The sequence below is a fragment of the Propithecus coquereli genome, unplaced genomic scaffold (assembly GCF_000956105.1).
Source record: "Propithecus coquereli isolate 6110/MARCELLA unplaced genomic scaffold, Pcoq_1.0 Scaffold14, whole genome shotgun sequence".
Lineage (NCBI taxonomy): Eukaryota > Metazoa > Chordata > Mammalia > Primates > Indriidae > Propithecus > Propithecus coquereli.
In genome coordinates, this window is record NW_012138302.1 from 6,817,593 (window position 1) to 6,838,013 (window position 20,421).

At 35.3% G+C, this 20,421-nt stretch overlaps 1 protein-coding gene across 1 annotated transcript in view; it reads right to left on the reverse strand.

The window, feature by feature from the left end:
- INADL (InaD-like (Drosophila)) overlaps window positions 1–20,421 on the reverse strand; it is a 339,614-nt gene that overhangs the window by 178,418 nt on the left and 140,775 nt on the right. Inside the window, exons 22-23 of the mRNA XM_012639332.1 lie at window positions 7,788–7,917; window positions 6,447–6,454 (exon numbers count right to left, since the gene is read on the reverse strand). Of these exons, the coding sequence (XP_012494786.1) occupies window positions 6,447–6,454; window positions 7,788–7,917 (138 nt within the window). The remainder of the gene's footprint in view (window positions 1–6,446; window positions 6,455–7,787; window positions 7,918–20,421) is intronic.

Below are 20,421 nucleotides of genomic sequence, written 5' to 3' on the forward strand. Positions count from 1 at the left end.
CCTTTACAGTTTTGGAATAATAATTTGAAAGGCCTTTCCCTGTACCAAGATTACATTTTTAAAAAACCTAATATAGACTTTTTGTAGTATTTTTATGGTTTCAGTTTTTAGAATTACTTGATTCTTTTGTAATCTGTAATGTTGAGAAGTGAAGATGTCTACATTTTGTCTCTACCTATTTCATCATTCATTGAATACTCTATCCTATTTCTACTACCTCGAAAAAGAATTTATGTTCTAAATTCTAAATAAACACCTGGGTCTATTTCTAGACTATTTTTAATGCAAATATGAAACTGATTTTATGACTGTCGTTTTAAATCAGGTTCCTAATCAGGAGTGCCATTGGCACTCTGGGCAAGACAATTCTTCATCATATGGGACCATTCCTTGGCACCTCAGCCTATCAAGGACAATAGAAACCGCCATCCATTTAGACCAGAGGACATTCGGCAATGTGTGGAAATAGTTTTAGACCTGGGATGCTGCTAACATCCTACCACGCAAAGGACTGCCCCCCACAACAGGAATTATCCAGTCAAGACGGCAACAGTGCCAACGTGGAGAAAACACTCCCTCCCGAGTCTAAAAGCTCCAGATTGAGTTTGAAAACCACCAGTTCAGAATAGATTCAGATATTGGGGGAAGGCAAGTCCCCTCCTCATTATTTTTCTTTCCCAAAATTGTCATGCATTTCATTTCCAAGTCAATTTTCAATCAAATTCTTGTATTAAAAAAAAAAAAGCCTAGTCTTCCAAGGATTTGGATGCAAATTACCTCAAACTTACAGACTAATTTAGAAATAATTGAATTCTATAATATAATATACTTAGTCTTCCAATCAGGAAAATAGTATTTCTATTTTTCCACCAAATCTTCTTCAATAAAGTTCCACAGTTTTCTTTAAAAAAGAAGCTATGGACTGGGCATGGTGGCTCACGCCTGTAATCCCAGCAAATCAGAAGGCTGAAGCAGGAGGACTGCTTGTGGCCAGGAGTTTGAGACCAGAAGTTTGGGACCGGTTTCCTACTCTACTGTATTTGGAACTCATGAGAATTATTCGGAAAGATTTTTTTCTTAAATTAAAATACATATGTGTGTGTATATATTTTATATGTGAATTGTAAATAAATATGGTGAAGTGGAGGGATTGCTAATGAGTAGGGACTTCAGGGTGAGCGAAGCTACTGCTTTATACATTTTAAGTAGGTGAATTGTATGGTAAGTGAATTATATCTCAACAAAGTTGTTATTTTTTTTATGAAGAAGTTATTCCCTCTAAATTTATAAATATTGTGCCTCTGAGTAACAGATTTGGTAATAAACCACATTTGACAAGGCCTTAGCTAGCATCCTTCCTATCCTTAAAATAATTGAAACAGTAAGAATTAAAGGAAAACATGAAGATGCAAGGTATTGGCAATCTAATTTTTATTTGCGTGGGGCAGTACGTAGGTTAATTTTATCATTATGCTTCGTACTCAAATATACTCTTTATACCAAGCATTCTATTATGACATATGATGACCAGATCCTTTCTGAGAAAAAAAAAAATTAAGGTGAAAAAAAAATACCTAAGAGAATGCTTTTCTGGAATTAAAGTATAAAGAAAGGGATTTAGGATTTCTATACTGTGGGGTTCCATTCACATTTTTGCTATATACTTAAAAGCCAGTGACAACAAGCAAGTCAATGATTCTCTGAGTTTCTAGACCTTATCTGAGTCAAGAGACATGTCTGTTGTGAGAGTCTCACTGCTGCTTTATGACCACTCTCTTGTACGTTACAAAAAGTCATTCCAAAATCTTCTGTTCCCTGTAGTTTACAAATGTAGTTGAAAGAATGAATGCTGACAGGTTATAAAGACCTGGCTGGTGTAAAAGCATCTAACTTCTGCGATCAAAGTGAACAAAGCAGGATTTTCTGGAGGTGTGGCTTCTCTCCTAGGGGACTGAGACGTTTAGATAAGGTGAGGGATGGCATGTGAGGAAAGAGAAGTCAAGCTATTCTGCACAGAGTGCTCTGAAACTAGATGGACGGTACAGTTCCACAGGCAGGGTATCTCTGAAGCACCACGAGCAGACATGGATTTTCATCACATCCCCACTGTTGACTATGCAAGTCACATACCCTATGTTATTAATTTGCCCCAAATACTGAGTTTCTATAATGTGTCAGGCCAAAACAGAGAGGGTCACTAGCCTCATGAAACTTAAGAGGGTTTAGTGGGGAACACAGGTATTAATCTAATAAGTACAGTAAAAATTATATTTTGCTAAATGCTAGAAAAAGAAAAATGCAGGAACCTATATTAGACTAAGGAGTCAGGCAAGGTTTTCCAAAGAAGGTGACATTAAGCTGAAATCAGCATAAAGTACAATACTTCCTTCAAAGGCTCTTCTGAGTATCAACCGAGAATGCATTTAAAGAGTTGTTGAGAATGTATGACACGTAGTAGGTACTCAATAAATTGTGATTATTACCATATGATTACTAAAAATGTGGTAATAAAAATGTAAAGGAAACTAGGAATGCGAGAGACTAGGAATGAAGGTTCACGTGTATCTGTTGATCCGTTGTCAGGAAGAGAGAACAAACAGAAAAGAAGTTTCATTCTGGGCTGGGGGGATGGGAACACTGGTAATGACCTTAGTCAGAACAGAGAACAAGAGGTAAAAGGCCAGCCTAGAGGAAGACATAACATTTTATTTTGGTGAAAGGATTTAAAGCGCTAGTGGAAAAAGGACCTGGCATATTCCCAAAAGCCAAGTGGGTCAGGAGATCAGAGGAGTAAGGCTGGAAAGAAAACCTTTAAAGTCACCATGTGATCGTGAACTGAGTGGTCTTGTCATGCCCTTAGTGATCTTGAATCTTTGACAAGACAATCTGGTTTTAAATTTAGGTATTAAAGGCTATTACCACAAGGTAAGTCAAAAGTTCCTGCACCATCAATACATGTCTTAGACAAACATTGCAACCTTGGATAATGGTAGTTTTGTCAACAGCTAAGCATTGATGAAGTACATCATTTCTTAATTCTTTTTTTTTCTTTTTTTTTTTTTTGGAGACAGAGTCTCACTCTGTCACCCATGCTAGAGTGCACTGGTGTCATCATAGCTCACTACAACCTCAAACTCCTGGGCTCAAGTGATCCTCCTGCCTCAGCCTCCCAAGTACAGGTGTAGCTGGACTACAAGTGTAGCTGGACTACAGGTGCGCCACCATGCCTGACTAATTTTTCTATTTTTTTGTAGAGACAGGGTCTCACTTTTGCCTCAGTCTGGTCTTGAACTCTTGGCCTCAAGTGATTCTTCCATGCTGGCCTCCCAGAGTGCTAGGATTATAAGTGTGAGCCACCACACCTGGCCCTGTTTCTTAATTCTTAATTGTTCATAATTCTTAAAATTCAAGCAACTTTGGTTCAACTGATGGTTATAAAACTTCTTATGATAATTAGATACCCAGATAAAATATGTTCAACAATGCAAGTTAATGATCTAAAATATAAATGCCTATTACATAACACACTTTCTATATTGGTTGTAACATTTATTAATAATTCTTACAATAATCTGAATAATAATAACTACGGTTATTTTATCAAGCATCCTCTTTCTCTTCTTCCTCCTCAATTCCTTGTTGCTAACGGTTACTTTTATGTCTCCAACCTCCTCAAACTCTCAGTAGCGTTCCACAGTTGGCCACTGAAGTTCAGTGACAGAAGCCCTCTTGAAACACTTTCTCATAAACTACATAATGCCACAATCTCCTGGAAGTGTTCTTATGCTAGAATGCTCCTTTGCTGGCTCTTCCGGCAGGTGCTGGGCTTGCACCTTGTTGCTGTCTAAACACTGTTTCTAAGTAAACTCATCAGCTCCTATGACTTTAAATACCATTTAGACCAGCGGTCCCCAACCTTTTTGGCACCAGGGACTGGTTTCATGGAAGACAATTTTTCCATGGACCGGGGGCGGGGCAAATGGTTTTGGGATGATTCAAGCACATCACATTTATTGTGTAGTCAAACCTCTCTGCTAATGAAAATCTATATTTGCCACCACTCCCCAGCGCTAGCATCACGGCCTCAGCTCCACCTCAGATCACCGTGCGTTAGATTCTGGTAAGGAGCACACAACCTAGATCCCTCGCATGCGCAGTTTACAGTAGGGCTCACGCTCCTATGAGAATCTAATGCCGCAGCTAATCTGATAGGAGGCGGAGCTTATGCAATGATGCCAACGATGGGGAGCCGCTGTAAATACAGATGAAGCTTGATTCCTCACCTGCCACTTATCTCCTCCTCTGTGGCCTGGTTCCTAACAGACCTCAGACTAGTACTAGTCTGCGGCCAGGGGGTTGTGACCACATATCTAGACAGTGGTTTTCAGAGCTTGATCCCTGGATCAGAAGTATCAGAATCACCTGGAAACTCACTAGAAATGCAAATTATCGGGTCCTTCCAGACATAAGAAATCAGAAAATGGAGGTGGGGCCTATCAATTAATATTTTAACAAGCTTTCCAGGTACTTCTGATGCACACTGAAGTTTGAAAACCACTGATCTAAATTAGTGTTTTTTGTAATGCAGGTTGCAACTCACTTGTTGGTCATGAAATAAACTGAGTTGCAACCAACATTTTCAAATATGAAATAGAAGAGAAAAAGAATAAAATTCATCACATTATAAAGGTAAGTAATATTTCATGAAACGTTTGTTTGAATTTATACACGCACGTTCCTCCGAGTGCATGTGTGTGTGTGCGAGCGTGCATATCTACACCCACCCACCGGTTGTGAAGTATATGTTACTGTGGGTCACAGTCTGAAAAAAAAACCCTGATCTATATGATGACATGTATGAGCCAGATCTTTGCATGTCTGGTTCCTTCTTGTCATTTAGGTTATATTTTGGCTTTTCTTAACTATTCTACTTAATGTTGCTTCCTCCAAGGCATTTATTTTCATGTTAACTTGTTTTTATTTTAAAATTTATTTTATTTTTAATTTTATTATTTTATTTATTCATAGGACTTATCACTATTTAGACTACCTTCTTGTTTGTAATCTTTCTCTCCCACTAGAATCTAAGCTAATGAGGGGAGGGCCATGTTCCCTGAAGTGTTCCCAACAGCTGGGACAGTGTCGGCCCACCCATTATATCCACTTAATAAACATTTCTTGACTGGATACATTTTATAATTAAGCGACTACCAAAGCCTTTTAACGTTCTTTAAAATCATGTGTATCTTACGTCTGTGATCTAATAAAATCACACTTCCTTGTGGGTCTACGGCTTGAATTCTAGCCACCCACTTCAGAGTCATGAGCCTTGGGAAAGTTATGTAATCATAATTTCACCACTGTAAAAACAAATAAAATGCTTAGCCTTCAGAAAATAAGAATCTTTTGGACAGATGTGCAGAGTAGTCATTTAATAAGAGGTAAGGAACAAGGAAAAACCCATGAGATCCATTTCAAAAGGCCAGAGGCTTTAGGCTCACCTGCATTTTAAATATGAACTATCTAACAAATATCCCCATACAGTTCAAACTCTTCTGGAAGGTTACCAGTAAGTTTAATAGGATATGAAATGGGAAGGGAACATACATTGGGAAGGAAATTAGGGAGCAAAATGAATGGACAGGAACGTCATATATACAGCCCAAATAGGTTTGCTGGAGAATGTGTGAAATGTATTATGTTATAGTTAGAGAATGACTTAAATGTCAGATTTTTTCCTGCATTTAGTGTAAATCATTGTCCTTCCTGAGTCCTACTGGTGCTGTGTACATGTGTCTATGTATGTGACATTGTAACTTTGGGGAGAATGCTGCTACTCTGCCTATCTTATGGCATAAAAGTTATATTCACAATAGAACCCCAAATCACTGTGTATCTATTCCTGCTAGAGTAATGGGTTTTAAGTAACAGCAAGTGTGGATGATGGTACGGGCTCTGGAGTCAGTGTGCCTGGGTTTGAACCCCATTTCCACTATTAGCTATGTGACTTTGGATATATTCCTTAATTTTTCTAAGCCCATTTCCTTATTTGTATAATTAGAGACCTCATATTGACTGAGTTTATAATGTATGTAAAGACTTTTGAACAATGCTTGGCATATGGTAAACCAAAGTACTTACTAGGTATCACAATTCTTATACTTAGCTTTTCAAATGCTTTTTCTTCTCTAATTGTCACAACAATCCTATGAGGCACGTTATTATATGACATCCCCTCAGCCCCTTATAGATAAGCAAGTGTGAATCATGAAGAGGTTAAATAACTCATCCAAGAACTCACAACTACTAAGAAGTAGAATTAAGATTGGAACATAGTCTTAGTTGCACACAAAACGAGGTTTCCTAATAACTAGGCAAACACTGGCCTTCTAGCACCCTAGAAATTATGAATAATCAAGAATCTATTCCCATTCTGCTTCAGTTACCGTGACATCTATATCAGAACAAGGAAGTATATTACACACATGCACACACATATCAACTGTATCTGTCATTCGTAGCTCTCCAAAAAGAGGTTGAGAACCAAAGCACTACAGTACACTTATCAAATTTTGTTCCCATGACTTCGTATTCTCTCTTCCAGGCTAATGACTCCACCAAGAATAAAGGAGGTATGTTTCATTTATTTCACAGCAGACTCACTTCACACTGTTACTAAAAAGAAGATGGTATTCAACAAAGATTTGTTGAATAAATGAAGAAAATAATGCACGAAAGAGGCTCTGTAAAATCACAAAGTACAGAGCAAGTTTTTACAAAGTTAATTATAAAGTTAAATTTATTTTTATATTTTCTATTTATGTTTATTATATTTAGAAAAATATAAAGTTAATAATAATTAACAACAATAAGAGCTATAATACTTGTTGACAACTTACTGTGTTGCAGGCTAAAGGCCTTATTACCTTATTTCAATCCTCACTACAATCCTATGTACTAGGTACCATTATTATGCTCTTTTTATAGAAGAGAGCATACCTAAGATCACCTTCTAGGAAGTGCTGGAGTTAGAATTTCAACTCTTTCAATTTCTATATCAAATTCTTTTTCTATATTGTAGAAAGGGAAACATTTTTAAAAGAAACATATAATACACATTTCACATACAATAAAATTCACCCATTTAAAATGCGGAAGTCAGTGGTTTTTAGCATATTCACAAATTGTACAACAATCGCCACGAACTAAATTTAGAATTTTTTCATCACTCCCCAAAGAAAATCCAAATATACTAGCAATCAGGTCTAATTATATATAGTGTACACACACAAAAGAAATGCAAATTCTTTTGAATAAAGCCTCCATTAAGTATATGTATGAATTTACATTTGATTCAGCTAATGCAAAAAAAAAATCATGAAATGAATTCCAAATAACTTGGTGGGCTTTCTGTAATTTTTCATTAGTAACATCAACATCACTTAGAGTAAGACAAGTAATCAAGAGCTGACAGCTACATCCAACTTGGATTATTATGGGTCAAGTTCCAGTTTCAAGGACTTCTTAGAATTTCTGTACTCACAATGAAATAGGACAATTAGGAGGGAATATAGGAAAAATAGTATACAACAAAAGCTTCCTCTCTATCAATATCAAATATTCCCTCTATCAATGTCAAAGAGAAAAGCTTAGGAAATAAAGCCACAAGTTTCAAACATATAAATTTTCTTTTTAGCATACATTCATGCACATTTTTGAAGAATCCATAGCCCTATAATTTTTGATAATTTACAACAATCATTAAAGCATAATTTAATACATTCTACATCTATCCTGAAGAGTAAAAAGGAACTTACTGTCAGTAAATGCATATTCTTCTTCATTTTCATCACTGTCATCGGATGGAGCTTTATAAGGAGGAGGCAGCTTCATCGGAGGTGGAGCAGTTCCTTGCCTCTGAAGACACAACATTTGAGAGAAGCATTAAATGCTTTTGTACAATCCTCTTCTTCAATGACAGAAAGCATAAAAAGGTAGTCTGAAAATATTTTAACTGTGCCCAACTTCGGTCATATCATGAGGGTATAATAAAAAAATACAATCTATCCTCTATACCTATGCAATTATATAAAAATGACTTTATGATGTAAATATACTAATGCAGAAGACAGGAATTCAAAAGCACAGCTTTTAAGACTGTTGATCTACCCAGAAGAATGCATTACTTTCCCCAGTGAGAAGGCCTATTATATATTTTTCTTTACACTGTGGAACCTTAATTTTCTTTGTTATTAACCAAATAATTCAAACGAAGGCTATCTCTAAAATAAACCTAAAAGTAAAAAATACCCAATGTAGTAATTCTACATTTAAACTTTTTTTCCATTGTAGGAGTTACAGATTTCATTCTTAAAAAAAAAAAAAAAACTTGAAATGAAATACCAAGATTTTCCAACTGAAAAGGTATTCATTTATAATTTATAGATAGTCAACACACATTTTAGTGTTTTAAAAAAGAGAAATCCTTGTGATAATTATTTCTGCATAAGTATGCTTTCAATTTACATACCAAATGATACAAAACATCAATATTTGGTTTACATACACAATTAAAGTAGAACAAAACTCTATGATCAGATTACCTTCACAGAACGAAGACATTTTCTTGAATGATGAGAAAAATAAAACATGCCAAACTTTACAGAGAGATCCAAGCTGCTGAGAAGAATAGGAGCCGATACACCCAAGCACTCCACAAAAACCAATATAACTGGATTATGCTACAGGATTTCAGTAAAGTACATTCAATTATGCTTTATATGACAAAACCACTAATGGCAGGATACACTTCAGTAAGTGGATGGTGACTGGTCCATTACAGAAAGCAGGCATGTAATAAATTCCTCCAAAACAGAAAACACTATTTGGGAGTCAAAAAAGAAAACACACGCCCATATTTACTTAAGACAATGTTGAACCAAAGCAGTAACTATATACATTTGTAGAAAATCCAAAAATCAATAAAAGGCAAGAGTGATGAAGGAAGAGAAGATGCCAAATAAAAAATGCTTATTAAGCAACAGGGCAAAACAGAAATGTGATCACTGTGTCTCTTAAAGTTGAAAAAACTTAGAAGCGAGTGAAATGAAGAGCAAAGGCCAATGAATACTTTACAGTAAACCTTTTCCTTGGAACCAGGGTATTCTATGTCAAAGGCAATACTGAGAGCAAAGACAGCCAGATTTTAAAATAATATTAAGAGATAGAAATTCTCCTTAATCGTTTTTTTTTTTTTTTAATTTAAGGGGAAAAAACACAATTGACTTATTTAATTAACTTCTACTGATTCTCTTGAAAAGAATACACAATTAGCATGTCCTGGTCTCCCTATAGTCGGAATGTGGACTGCTAGATCCCGGGGGCATTGTTCTGCTGAACATTAGAGAAGGGTGTCGGTAGGGCCAAGCTGCCAACAAGGCTGGAGCAAGGGATATACAACAGGCTAGGTGATTCTGACCTCCATGGGGGCAGAGAACAAAACAGACTCTGTGGTATCCTCAACTCTGAGAATAGCCCCGGCACAAAGTATGCCTCCCTTAACTATTTGCTGAATGACTAAACAATTGGTCATCATTCATGCTGTTTGGGTTCCCTGATGCATTAACTTTTAGAAAAATGACAGTGATGCAAATTATTCTTGTTCAACAGCATTACATATTAGTTTTGTCTGGTAGAGATGCAAAGGATTTTAGTCCTGTAGAAAAGGTAACTTTCAGGCCAGGTGTGGTGGCTTGCACCTATAATCTCAGCACTTTGGGAGGCTGAGATGGAAGGGTCACCTGAGGCCAGAGGATCATTTGAGGCCAGGAATTTAAGACCAGCCTGGATAACACAGAGAGACCCCATTTCTACAAAAAATTTAAAAATTAGCTGGGTGTGGTAGTGTGTACCTGTAGTCTCAGCTACTCAAGAGGCTGAGGCAGGAGGATCATTTGAGCCCGGGAGTTAGAGGTTGCAGTGAGCTATAATGATGCCACTGCACTCCAGCCTGGGCAACAGAGTGAGACTCTGTCTCTTAAAAATTAATTAATTAAAAATTAAAAAATAGAAAAGATAACTTGAAAGGTTATTGTTTCATTGCCTTGTAAAACATTAACCAGTTTGGTATTTAAATTTGAATCTTAAGCATTCTTTCTTTCTGCAACTATAAATACTTCCCTCTCTTCCATTCTCTCTGAGCCAGGCTTACCATCTTGTTGGTTCCCTTATTAATGAGTTAAATGAATACCTGGAACCTGCACATCTTGCATAATTTTGAATTGTGTTTTTATTTTTTCTTAAATTATACTTTCACAGTTTTGGAGGTCCCACTGAGATGCTCAAGTAGACTCATCTACCAGAACCAATTAAACTGTGATGTCTCAGATATGCAATTCGTGAGCTGTTTAAGCCCATTTACATGATTTTTTATCTTCCACAGTAAATTTCAAGTAGCAACAAAACTCTGCCTTTTTGACAGTTTTTCTGTTTTTTATTTCTAATTCTATGTTTTTGTCTCTGATATACTAGGCCAGGGGTGGGGATCCTGCAGCCTTAAGGCCACATGTGGCCTTATAGGTCCTGAAGTGTGGCCTTTTGACTGAATCCAAATTTAACAAAACAAATCCTTTTATTTTTATTAATACATTTTTGTTCATCTTTTAGATTTTTATTTTTTAAAATGAATGTCTTTAAAATAACAAAGAATAAAATAAGTTTCAACAAAATAATCCTTCCAGATCAACCAGCACAATTAGAACATTAGTAAGCCCCAAGGGCTAAATTGACGGCTGCTACATCGTCTGACTGGCGAGAATTGATGGGGCTCAAGTGCGCCCGTCTGTTATCAGCTTTTGACAATGGTGTACTGTGTTTCTGTTTGAAGTGGAGTTTGTGAATAGTTGCACAGCGCAACAGTATTTTTTAATTCTGTCTGCTTAACAGCCCATCACATCAAAAAGGACCAAGAGAATGCTGAAGGAAGAAAACAGGTTTTTTAATGAGGATTGGGAATCTCAATATTATCTTGTTTCTGCTAAAGATAAGATGATCTGCTTGCTTTGTGACACTGTAATATCAACATTAAAGAAATTCAACGCCCATTGGCATTATAACAGTCATAAGGACCACAAATATTTTAAATTAGAGGGAGAGGTGCAAAAGGTTGTATTGCAGAAATTAACAGATGAAAAGCAAAAGCAAAGACAATTCTTTCAAGCAGCAATAAGACCTGGAAATAATGCCACTGAAGCAACTTATAAGGTAGTTTATATACTTGGGGAAAAAAGGGAAGCCATTTGGTGATGTAGAAATTGTGAAAGAATGCATTGTTGAAGTCGTAGGATGCTTAGACTCCGATAATGTTTCAAAGTACAAACAACTGCCTCTTTCAAGGAGAACCATAACTGATTGGCAGCATGAATTAGCCTTCCACTTTTAACAGACAACTTCATGCAATACGTCAACAGGAAAATATATATTATTCAATCACTTTGGATGAATTAACTGATACTACCGACTCGGCACAGGTTTTATACTTCATTCGGGCCATAACAGAAGATTTTATTTGCTATGAAGAGATACTCGCGTTGGGCACTCTTGTGAACAGAACACAGGGACCAGATATCTTCAACAACTTTCAAGATAAATGTCGTGAAGTTGGACTGAATTTGGTAAGTTTAGTGAGTGTATGTACAGATGGTGCACCTTCTATGATAGGAAAACATGAGGGCTTATTGCACAGATAAAAAAACTATTAAGAGTCCCAGATGCTCTCATTTCTTTTCATGATATCTTATATCAGCAAAATCTCTCTGCTAGAGCTACTATTTTAAGTGACGCTTTGCAACAAGTTATAAATATTGTTAACTACATTTGTGCAAATGCAACACAAGCATCCTCAGTTTTGTAACATGCTAATATTGAACAATGAGGTATTCAGTGTGGATTTGCCATATCATTCTAAAGCACGTTGGCTATGGCAGGGACAGGCGTTAGCCAAAATTTTATCTCTGTGAGAACAGATAAATTTTATGAAGAACAGAATCAGCAATGCGAATTATTAAAAGAAGATTTCTATGGGAATGCAGCATTTCTGTGTGATATGTCAAATCAAAACGACTTGTATATTTCTTTGCAAGGTAAAACTAAGTCTATACAGGATATGTGGCAACAAATCCAAGCATTTTGAAAAAGAGCTATCTTTTTGTAAAACATTTCTTTAAAAGGAAATTTTGGATGAACATTTTCCCTAGTTAGCAAATATCATTGATGAACAGGATAATATAAATGAATCACTTGAATACGCAGCTGCTATGGACCTGTATTGGAGAATACAATGAAAGGTTCACTGACCTGGAGAATCATGACATCACACTCAAATTAGCATTTCAGCCTCACCTAGTGGATATCACCAAGGCACCTAAAGAACTACAGATGGAAATGATTGTGCTCTCAGTAGATGACATTTTAAAGTCATTGTTTGATGCTAAGAAAGATCCAATTGAAATATGGAAAAAAGCAGAATACCCACACCTTTGGCAACATGCCCCCAAAATGCCTTCTTGCTTTTCAATCACTTAATGCTGGGAATCTACATTCTCCTACCTAACACAAATCAAGATGCCCTTAAGATCACAAATGACTGATAACCATCCAGAGGATCAACTGAAACTGCAGACCTCCATGCTGCAACCAAATATTCGAATGCTTTCCAACAAAAAGCAGACACAACAAAGTCATTAAAAGGTTAACTTTAAAATTAACAAATAGTTTTCATTTTTTGAAATTATTAGGTATATAGTTAGATTTTTACAAAACAATGTACATTTTTAAGTACATCTAATTGAAGTTTCTTGAATACAGCCTTACTTGATTACAGCTAAATTAACGCAGCCTTCCAATACGAAAAGGTTCCCCACCCCTGGCTTAGGCCAAATTTGGTTCTGATATATACTTGGGGCTATAAATTATTCCTCATTAGCCCCAGCAATAAATGAAGTTTCATTTTATGGTTTGATCATTTAGTGATATTTGTTGAGATGAGACTCTATTCTATAGTGCTTCTATATAAAGATCCATTCTCTATTGGTTGAGAGATAAAAGAGAATGTGTTTGTTAGTCTTTTTGTTTGCCCATTTGTTTTTATACCAGGACGTGTCTTGAGGCCATAGGAAAGAACAGCTCTCTGACATATAACCCAGTGCGTGTTTGCATTTCTCTATGTACATTTGACACATGGCTGGTTGTAGGCCAGAAATTGAACACTATCTGTGTTTCTATGGTTCGTATTCTCATTTTGAATATGAAATATTTCCTATTTTCAGAGCATATTAATAAATTAGATGCAAGTGTCTTAAAATTAAGAACTTCTTTCTGATTGGTTTATAGAGACTAATAAGCACTATTTAAAGTAATAGTGCCAGAGTTTCCAGAAAACAGCGAAATTAAACTTTAAATGTGCCAGCCTTTTAATTAAAAAAAAAAATTCCCTCTTCACAGAAACCACTAACTCAGAATCATTTTTATGTAAGAATCCAGATTTATATAATCAAAGTGCTTTGATAATTTTAACTTAGAAACAGCTATGCTTCCTCCTGATCTCCTTGACCTTACTGGTGTGGAGTTTAAAACAAGAATATTTAAAACTATCTAAAAACATTTTTACCAGTGTTGCATGATAATCACACGACTGCATTCTATGCATGTAGACAAACACATATATGTTTGAATATACATATGAATATCACAAATATTTACACATTAACCTGAATATTATCAGCCAATTCTAAGACCCAGGATGATGTGGAGTATTACCGATAGACTGCTGTATTGTTTGCTGCTGCTAAGAATAATCAGAGAACACGCATACCATAACCTTGGTGCCAACAGGAGCTTCACAAGAGATCATTTTGATCTTTGCAAAATGCCTTCACGAGGTTATCCTTAGTCCCAGAGTCTGGCATGTCTGGAGTTTTCATTTGGAATAGATGCATGTCTTAAGATAAATTTGATCGAGGTATAACTTACATACGATAAAATGCACTCTAAGCACATACTTGGAAGAGATATATTTTCATAAGTTTAATATATCTATATTTTTAGAGACTCTTTCTGTTTTGTAGAAGACATTTTCATTGAGTAGTACAGGAAAAGAAAATGGAGGTAACTAACAGAAGACTACTTCTCCAGTAATGACTCTCCCCGTCATAAATAGTGTCCACAGCCCCTTGAAGAAAGAGAATACATGAAGTAACACTGAAGAAAAATTTAAAAAGAAAACACCAGAGTTGTTATGAACCTATAGTTTGTATTAGTATTTCTATGAATCCTGATTGCCTATCTGTTAACATTCCACATAATGAAAAACTGGTCGGAAAATAATGAACTGAGGCAAAACAGAACAAAACTAGAGACTTAAGACCCCCTAATTGATTTTTCTTTTTTTTTTAGTTAGTTTTTTAGCCACTCTTTTTCTATCTCTTTTTTTAATGTGAATGATCTCAAGGCAAACATAGACCTCTGTTAGGAATGAGTTTCAGGTGATTCTTGTCTCCCTTTTTGTTGGTAATTCTAGAGAACATGCACTGCTTTTGTAATAAGTAGAAAGTAATGCATGAAAAAATTATTAATACTTTTAATGAAATTCTTTTTAAAGAGAGACATTAGTAATCATTTGACCTCCTGATTTTGGAAAGGGTGTGCTTCCACAGCACCCTGGGCACGTTTCTATTATCATACTCATTACACTTCTGTTTATTTCACAACGTGTTGCCCTCATCTGTGTGCCTCTTAGTGTGAGGGTGCTTTGTCATTCCAGAATGTACTATGATGCTTGGCACCTACGACGTAATTTCAGAGAAAAGTAATACAATAAAGAGGATTCTGCAACCACTAAAACACCATCCTGTAATGGAGCTGTAGATTCCAATTTTTCTATTGCAATGTTAACTTAATGGTTAGTGTTTTTCTCTGTGACAAAGAACTCAGCTAAATAGATATTCATTGACTTTGGTATTACTGGGCTTCTACTGAATTTTTACTGAATGCGAATATCCTTGCTATGTATTGAAATTCGGTTTCGCTCAATGGAAGAGACCAAAGTTGATAAGAATCATACATCTACCTTCTTCCTTCCTGGGATCTTATGTGGAATTTTCCTGAATTGATTACATTGTATTATTCCAAAAGTAGCTGGATTAGTAACCAGTTTATTAATCTATGTGGTGTCCATCATCCTTGTCTATTTTTTTTTTTTTGATGTTTTACCCCCAGACTGTCATACAGTAACCGGTTCACTATGGTTTCCAATAAACATTTGATGAACGTTCAGATATTTGAATAAACATATGAATCGACAAAATTTCAGCAAGAGGGTAGATTAAATATTCTGAGAAACCCTTTTTAACCACATAAAAAATGTCAGACTAAATTATGAAAAGTGTTTTTATGGCATGTTACTGAAGCCAGAAACAACCATAAATCCCGAATCAGGAGGCTTAGTGGAGCACTGGAAGGTGGCATTTGCCTAGAGGGCATCTGGCAATTCTTGGTGACCTAAAGCCAGAGATTCTGTCTAGTTTTTAGGATTCTTTATGCATTCGACAAATATGTACGGTGCCAGACAGCATTCTGGGCAATGGAGAAAGAGTAAATATGAACCAGAAGAGGTACCTGCTCTCGTGAAGCTTAAATTCCAGTCCCTTCCAGATGTCGCATTTTGTGGGTCTCCACATCTCGTCCCCAAATTGCTTTAAAGTAGTAGTTGCCGAATTCTATCTTGTTTGCCTTGCCCCACTAGAAAGCAAGCTCCAGGAGAGCAGGAAATTTTTGTCTTTAAAAGCTTTATTGCAATATATTGAGGTATGATTGACATGTAAAAAACTGCACACGTTTTAAAGTGTACAATTTAAATTTATCACCACATAATATCCACATAATGAACATAACCATCACCCCAAAAAGTTTCTTCATGCCTCTTTTTAATTTCTCTCCCCACCTTTCCCCCTGGCACCCCATTCCCAGGGAACCACTAATGTGCTTTCTGTTACTACAGATTGTATTTTTTAGACTTTTATATAAACATAATCCTATAGTATCTACTCATTTTTATCTAATGAGAGCTAAGGATTTAATAAGTCCCAAGTGCCCCCTTGAGGCCAAGCAAGGTGAGAAGTTGGACTAAAAATACCACTCTTCCAAGCCCGCATCTGTGAAAATAAAGCCTGTACCTCTAAAAGGCTGAGAAAGAACTCTGCAAGTAATCGCCTGTAATCTGTACCTAACTAACACTTCTGCAAGCAATAACTGCAGTCCTCAGGAAGCTACATATTATCTGCGCTTATAACAGTTGCCACAAAATCCTGATCACACAGTATGTGCTACGGCTAATCTGAATATATTTGTGATTAAGACCTTAAGCAAAGACAGTGGCCAACCAGGTTAAACAATCCTATAATTAGGTAAACAACCTATTGTTACTTTTCCTTATCCTTCTCAACAATTCTCCTCCCAAATCCTCAAGGAGTCAATGTCTTGATTAGCCTCCATGTATATATCTGTAATTAAAGTTTTCCCACGTGCTTATTTTCTAATTAATTTCTTCTAACTAATATCTTCATTTATTGCAGGTTTCCCCCTTTTAGAAAAAAAAAGCTAAAAATCTTTTTTTCCTAACAGGGTGAAACCTCCAATGGATGAAGATAAAAACAAAAAATCAAACAAACAAACCAAAATTCTGATGACAGAATATATTTCCTAGTCTTGTTCTTAGCTTGAGGTGGAAGAGAAAAAGAGAAAAATGCGTTCCCTGAGAATCCCATACAAGTCCAGACTTACAAAGATTGGAGAACTGAATTCATTTTATGTGTGTTGTTCAAAATATTCCAAGCCAAAATACCAGGCAAATACAAAAAAAAAGGCAGCATGGTTTCAGTGATACTGGATGAAATAGATGTTAAGGCATTACTAAATACTGCCACGTATTAATATAAAAGTGAATTCCCAGGAAGATAGAAGAGTTTTAAACTTGGACACACTTAATAAATTAACTTGAAAACCATGTGAGAAAACAGACAAATTTTACCACCAAAATGAGCAATAATTAAGTTATGTTAATAAAAAATCAGTATGTAAAATATCTGAATAAATTAATTAGGTTGACCTAGTAACTTTTCATTAAAATCTGCACCAATAGCTAGATATAGAATAACCAATTTAATCACAAATAGAACATTTACAACAACTGATTATGTACTAGGCCATAAAAAATTCTCAACCAATGTGAAACAATCAATATTGCAAAAAATCTCTGATTATAACTGAGATTAGTTAGAAAATAATAACCAAAAAATTTTTTTAAAAATTCATGTAGAAATTTAAAAATATATTTCTAAATAAATTTTGGGTAAAAGAGAAATCATGTTGGCAGCTAAAAAAAAAAACCCCAAAAACCTTAGTACCGAACAACAGAAATTCAACTTAAAATCTTGGAATGCAGTAAACAGGGACTTAGAGAAAAGAAAGGCATAGTCTTAAGTGATTATTTTAGAAAAGACAGATTTAAAATTAATAAACTCTGTACCTAACTAAAGATTATTTGGAGGGTTGAGGGGAGGAGAATAAATCCAAACAAAGAATTAAGGCAAGATGAGAACAAAATTAATTAAACAGAAAAAAAGATAGAATGGGTAAGACTAACATAATTCAAAAGTTAATTCTTCAAAAAGGAGTAAGTAAAAAACTACTTTCAAGATTAATCAAGAAAAAGATAAGGCAAATAATTAACTATATTTGGAATGAAAAAGAACAAAAAGTATGGAGCAGAGATGATAAAAGAGAATACATTAACAGCTTTATGTCAACAAATGTAAAAAACTTAGGTGTTATCGGTATTCCTAGAAAAAAATCAATGACCAAAAATGACTCTAGAAGAAATAGAAAATCTAAATGGTTCAATAACGGTTAAAGAATTAAATCAGTATTTCATATTTTTCCCATATAGAATACATAGGCCCACAATAGCTTCATAGGCTAGTTTGACCAAACATTGAAGGAATTGATAATTACCATCTTACATAAACTCTCAGAGGACTGAAAAGAACAAATACTCATGCAATCCATTTTAGTAGTATACCATAACCAAAGCCAGACAGGAAAGCACATAAATGAAAAATCCCAGGCAAAGCTCATTCATGATCATGGATGCAAAAATTCTAAAAGATACTATACTAGCAATGGGCAAAAAAATCATGGCTGAATTAATTTTTTATTTATTTATTTATTTATTTATTTTGAGATAGCGTCTTGCTCTATGGCCCAGGCTAGAGAGCACTGGCATCATCACAGCTCGCTGTAACCTCCAACTCCTAGGCTCAAGGGATCCTCCTGCTTCAGCCTCCTGAGTAGCTATGACTACAGGGATGTTCCACCATGCCAGGCTAATTTTTTAATTTCATTGTAGAGACAAGGTCTCACTATGTTGCTCAGGCTGGCCTCAAACTCCTGACCTCAAGCGATCCTCCTGCCCCAGCCTCCCAAAATGCCGAGATTATAGGCATGAGCCATTGCGCCCAGCCATGACCAAATTAAATTTAATCCAGGAATTCAAGACTGGGTGAATATCCTGAAATCTATTAATATAATTTATCACATAAAGGAATTCAAGGAGAAAAAAATTTATACATATACTCCCATACATATAATTATTTCAGTGGATGCAGGTAACACATATGATAAAATTCAATGCCAATGCCATTCATGGTAAAAATTCTCAGCAAAGTAGAAATGAAAGAAAATATTTCCTTTACCTGAAGGATTATCTACAAATATCTACAGCATACATCATATTCAATGATGAAATATTAAAAGCTTTTACTTAAATGTCGGGAATAAAAATGACAAGAATATTAGCTATCATTACTTCTATTACACATAGTACTGGCGGTCTTAGCAGATACAATAAAACAAGGAAAAAAAAAGATTGGAAAAGGAAGAACTGCCTTTTCCCAAAGTGTTTATTATTCCCTGTACAGAAAATCTAAAACTAAAAATCTACAGACATAGTACTAGATTTTGAGATTCATATTCTTATTAAAATACTTCATATATGTTTATGGAGCACATACACAAAGACACTGGAAAGCTCTGCACGAAAGATTTAATAAGTTTATCTTTAGGTAGTAACTTTATGAGAGATTTTTATTTTTTTATTGCAACATTTTCCCCAGTGTTCTGCATTAGATTATTTTATGTCCTAAGAGAATAACGTTACAAGACATCAAATAAATATATACAATTTTATGTCTACACACTAGATACAAACAAAAAAATGCAATTTAAAGAGATATCTCACAATAGCCAATACATGGAATTAACCTAAATATCCATCAACAGGTGAATGGATTAAGGAAATATGATACACATACACAATAGAATACTATTCGGCCATAAAAAAGAATGAAATTCTGTTGTTTGCAACGACATGGATGGAACTGGAGGACATTATGTTAAGTGAAATAAGCCAGGCACAGAAAGACAAATATTGTATGTTCTCACTCATATGTGGAGATTTTTAAAAAATTGAACTCATGGAGACAGAGTAGAATGGTGGTGGCAGAGGCTTGGAAGGATACTGGGGAGGGTGGGATAAAAAGGGGTTGGTAAGTGGGTACGAATATACAATGAGAGAGAAGGAATAAGATTTAGTATTTGGTAGCACAGTAGGGCACCTATAGTTAACAATAATTTATTGTATATTTCAAAGTAACTAAAAGGTGCAATTGGAATGTTCCTAACACAAAGAAATGATAAATGCTTGAGGTGATGGATATCTCAGTTACCCTAATTTGATCACTACACATTGTATGCTTGTATCAAAATATCACATGTATTCCATAAATATGTACAACTAAAAAAAAGAGATATCATTTAATATTAATAGCAACATAAAATATAAGTATATCTAGGAATACATCAAAAGATTCACAATACCTTTCTGAAGAAAATTATAAAAATTAATTGAAAGAAATAAAAAGACTTTAAAAAATAGAAAAATACATCATGTTAATTAATGGTTTAAAGTCTCAACAGCAGAAATTAATCTGTAGATTCAATACAATTCCAATCAAAATCTCAAAAAAGATTTTTGTGGAATTTAGCAAGCTGATTCTAAATTTATACAGAAAAGAAAAAGGGCACGAATAGGTAAGACATTTCTAAAGAAGGAGAAATATATAAAAGAAACTGCTCTACTGGGAAACAAGATTTATTATTAGGTTTTAATAATTCAGACAGTGCAGCACTTGTGCTGGGATAGACCAAATAAAACAAAGCGGAGGGCCGGGCGCGGTGGCTCACACCTGTAATCCTAGCACTCTGGGAGGCCGAGGTGGGCAGATTGTTTGAGCTCAGGAGTTCGAGACC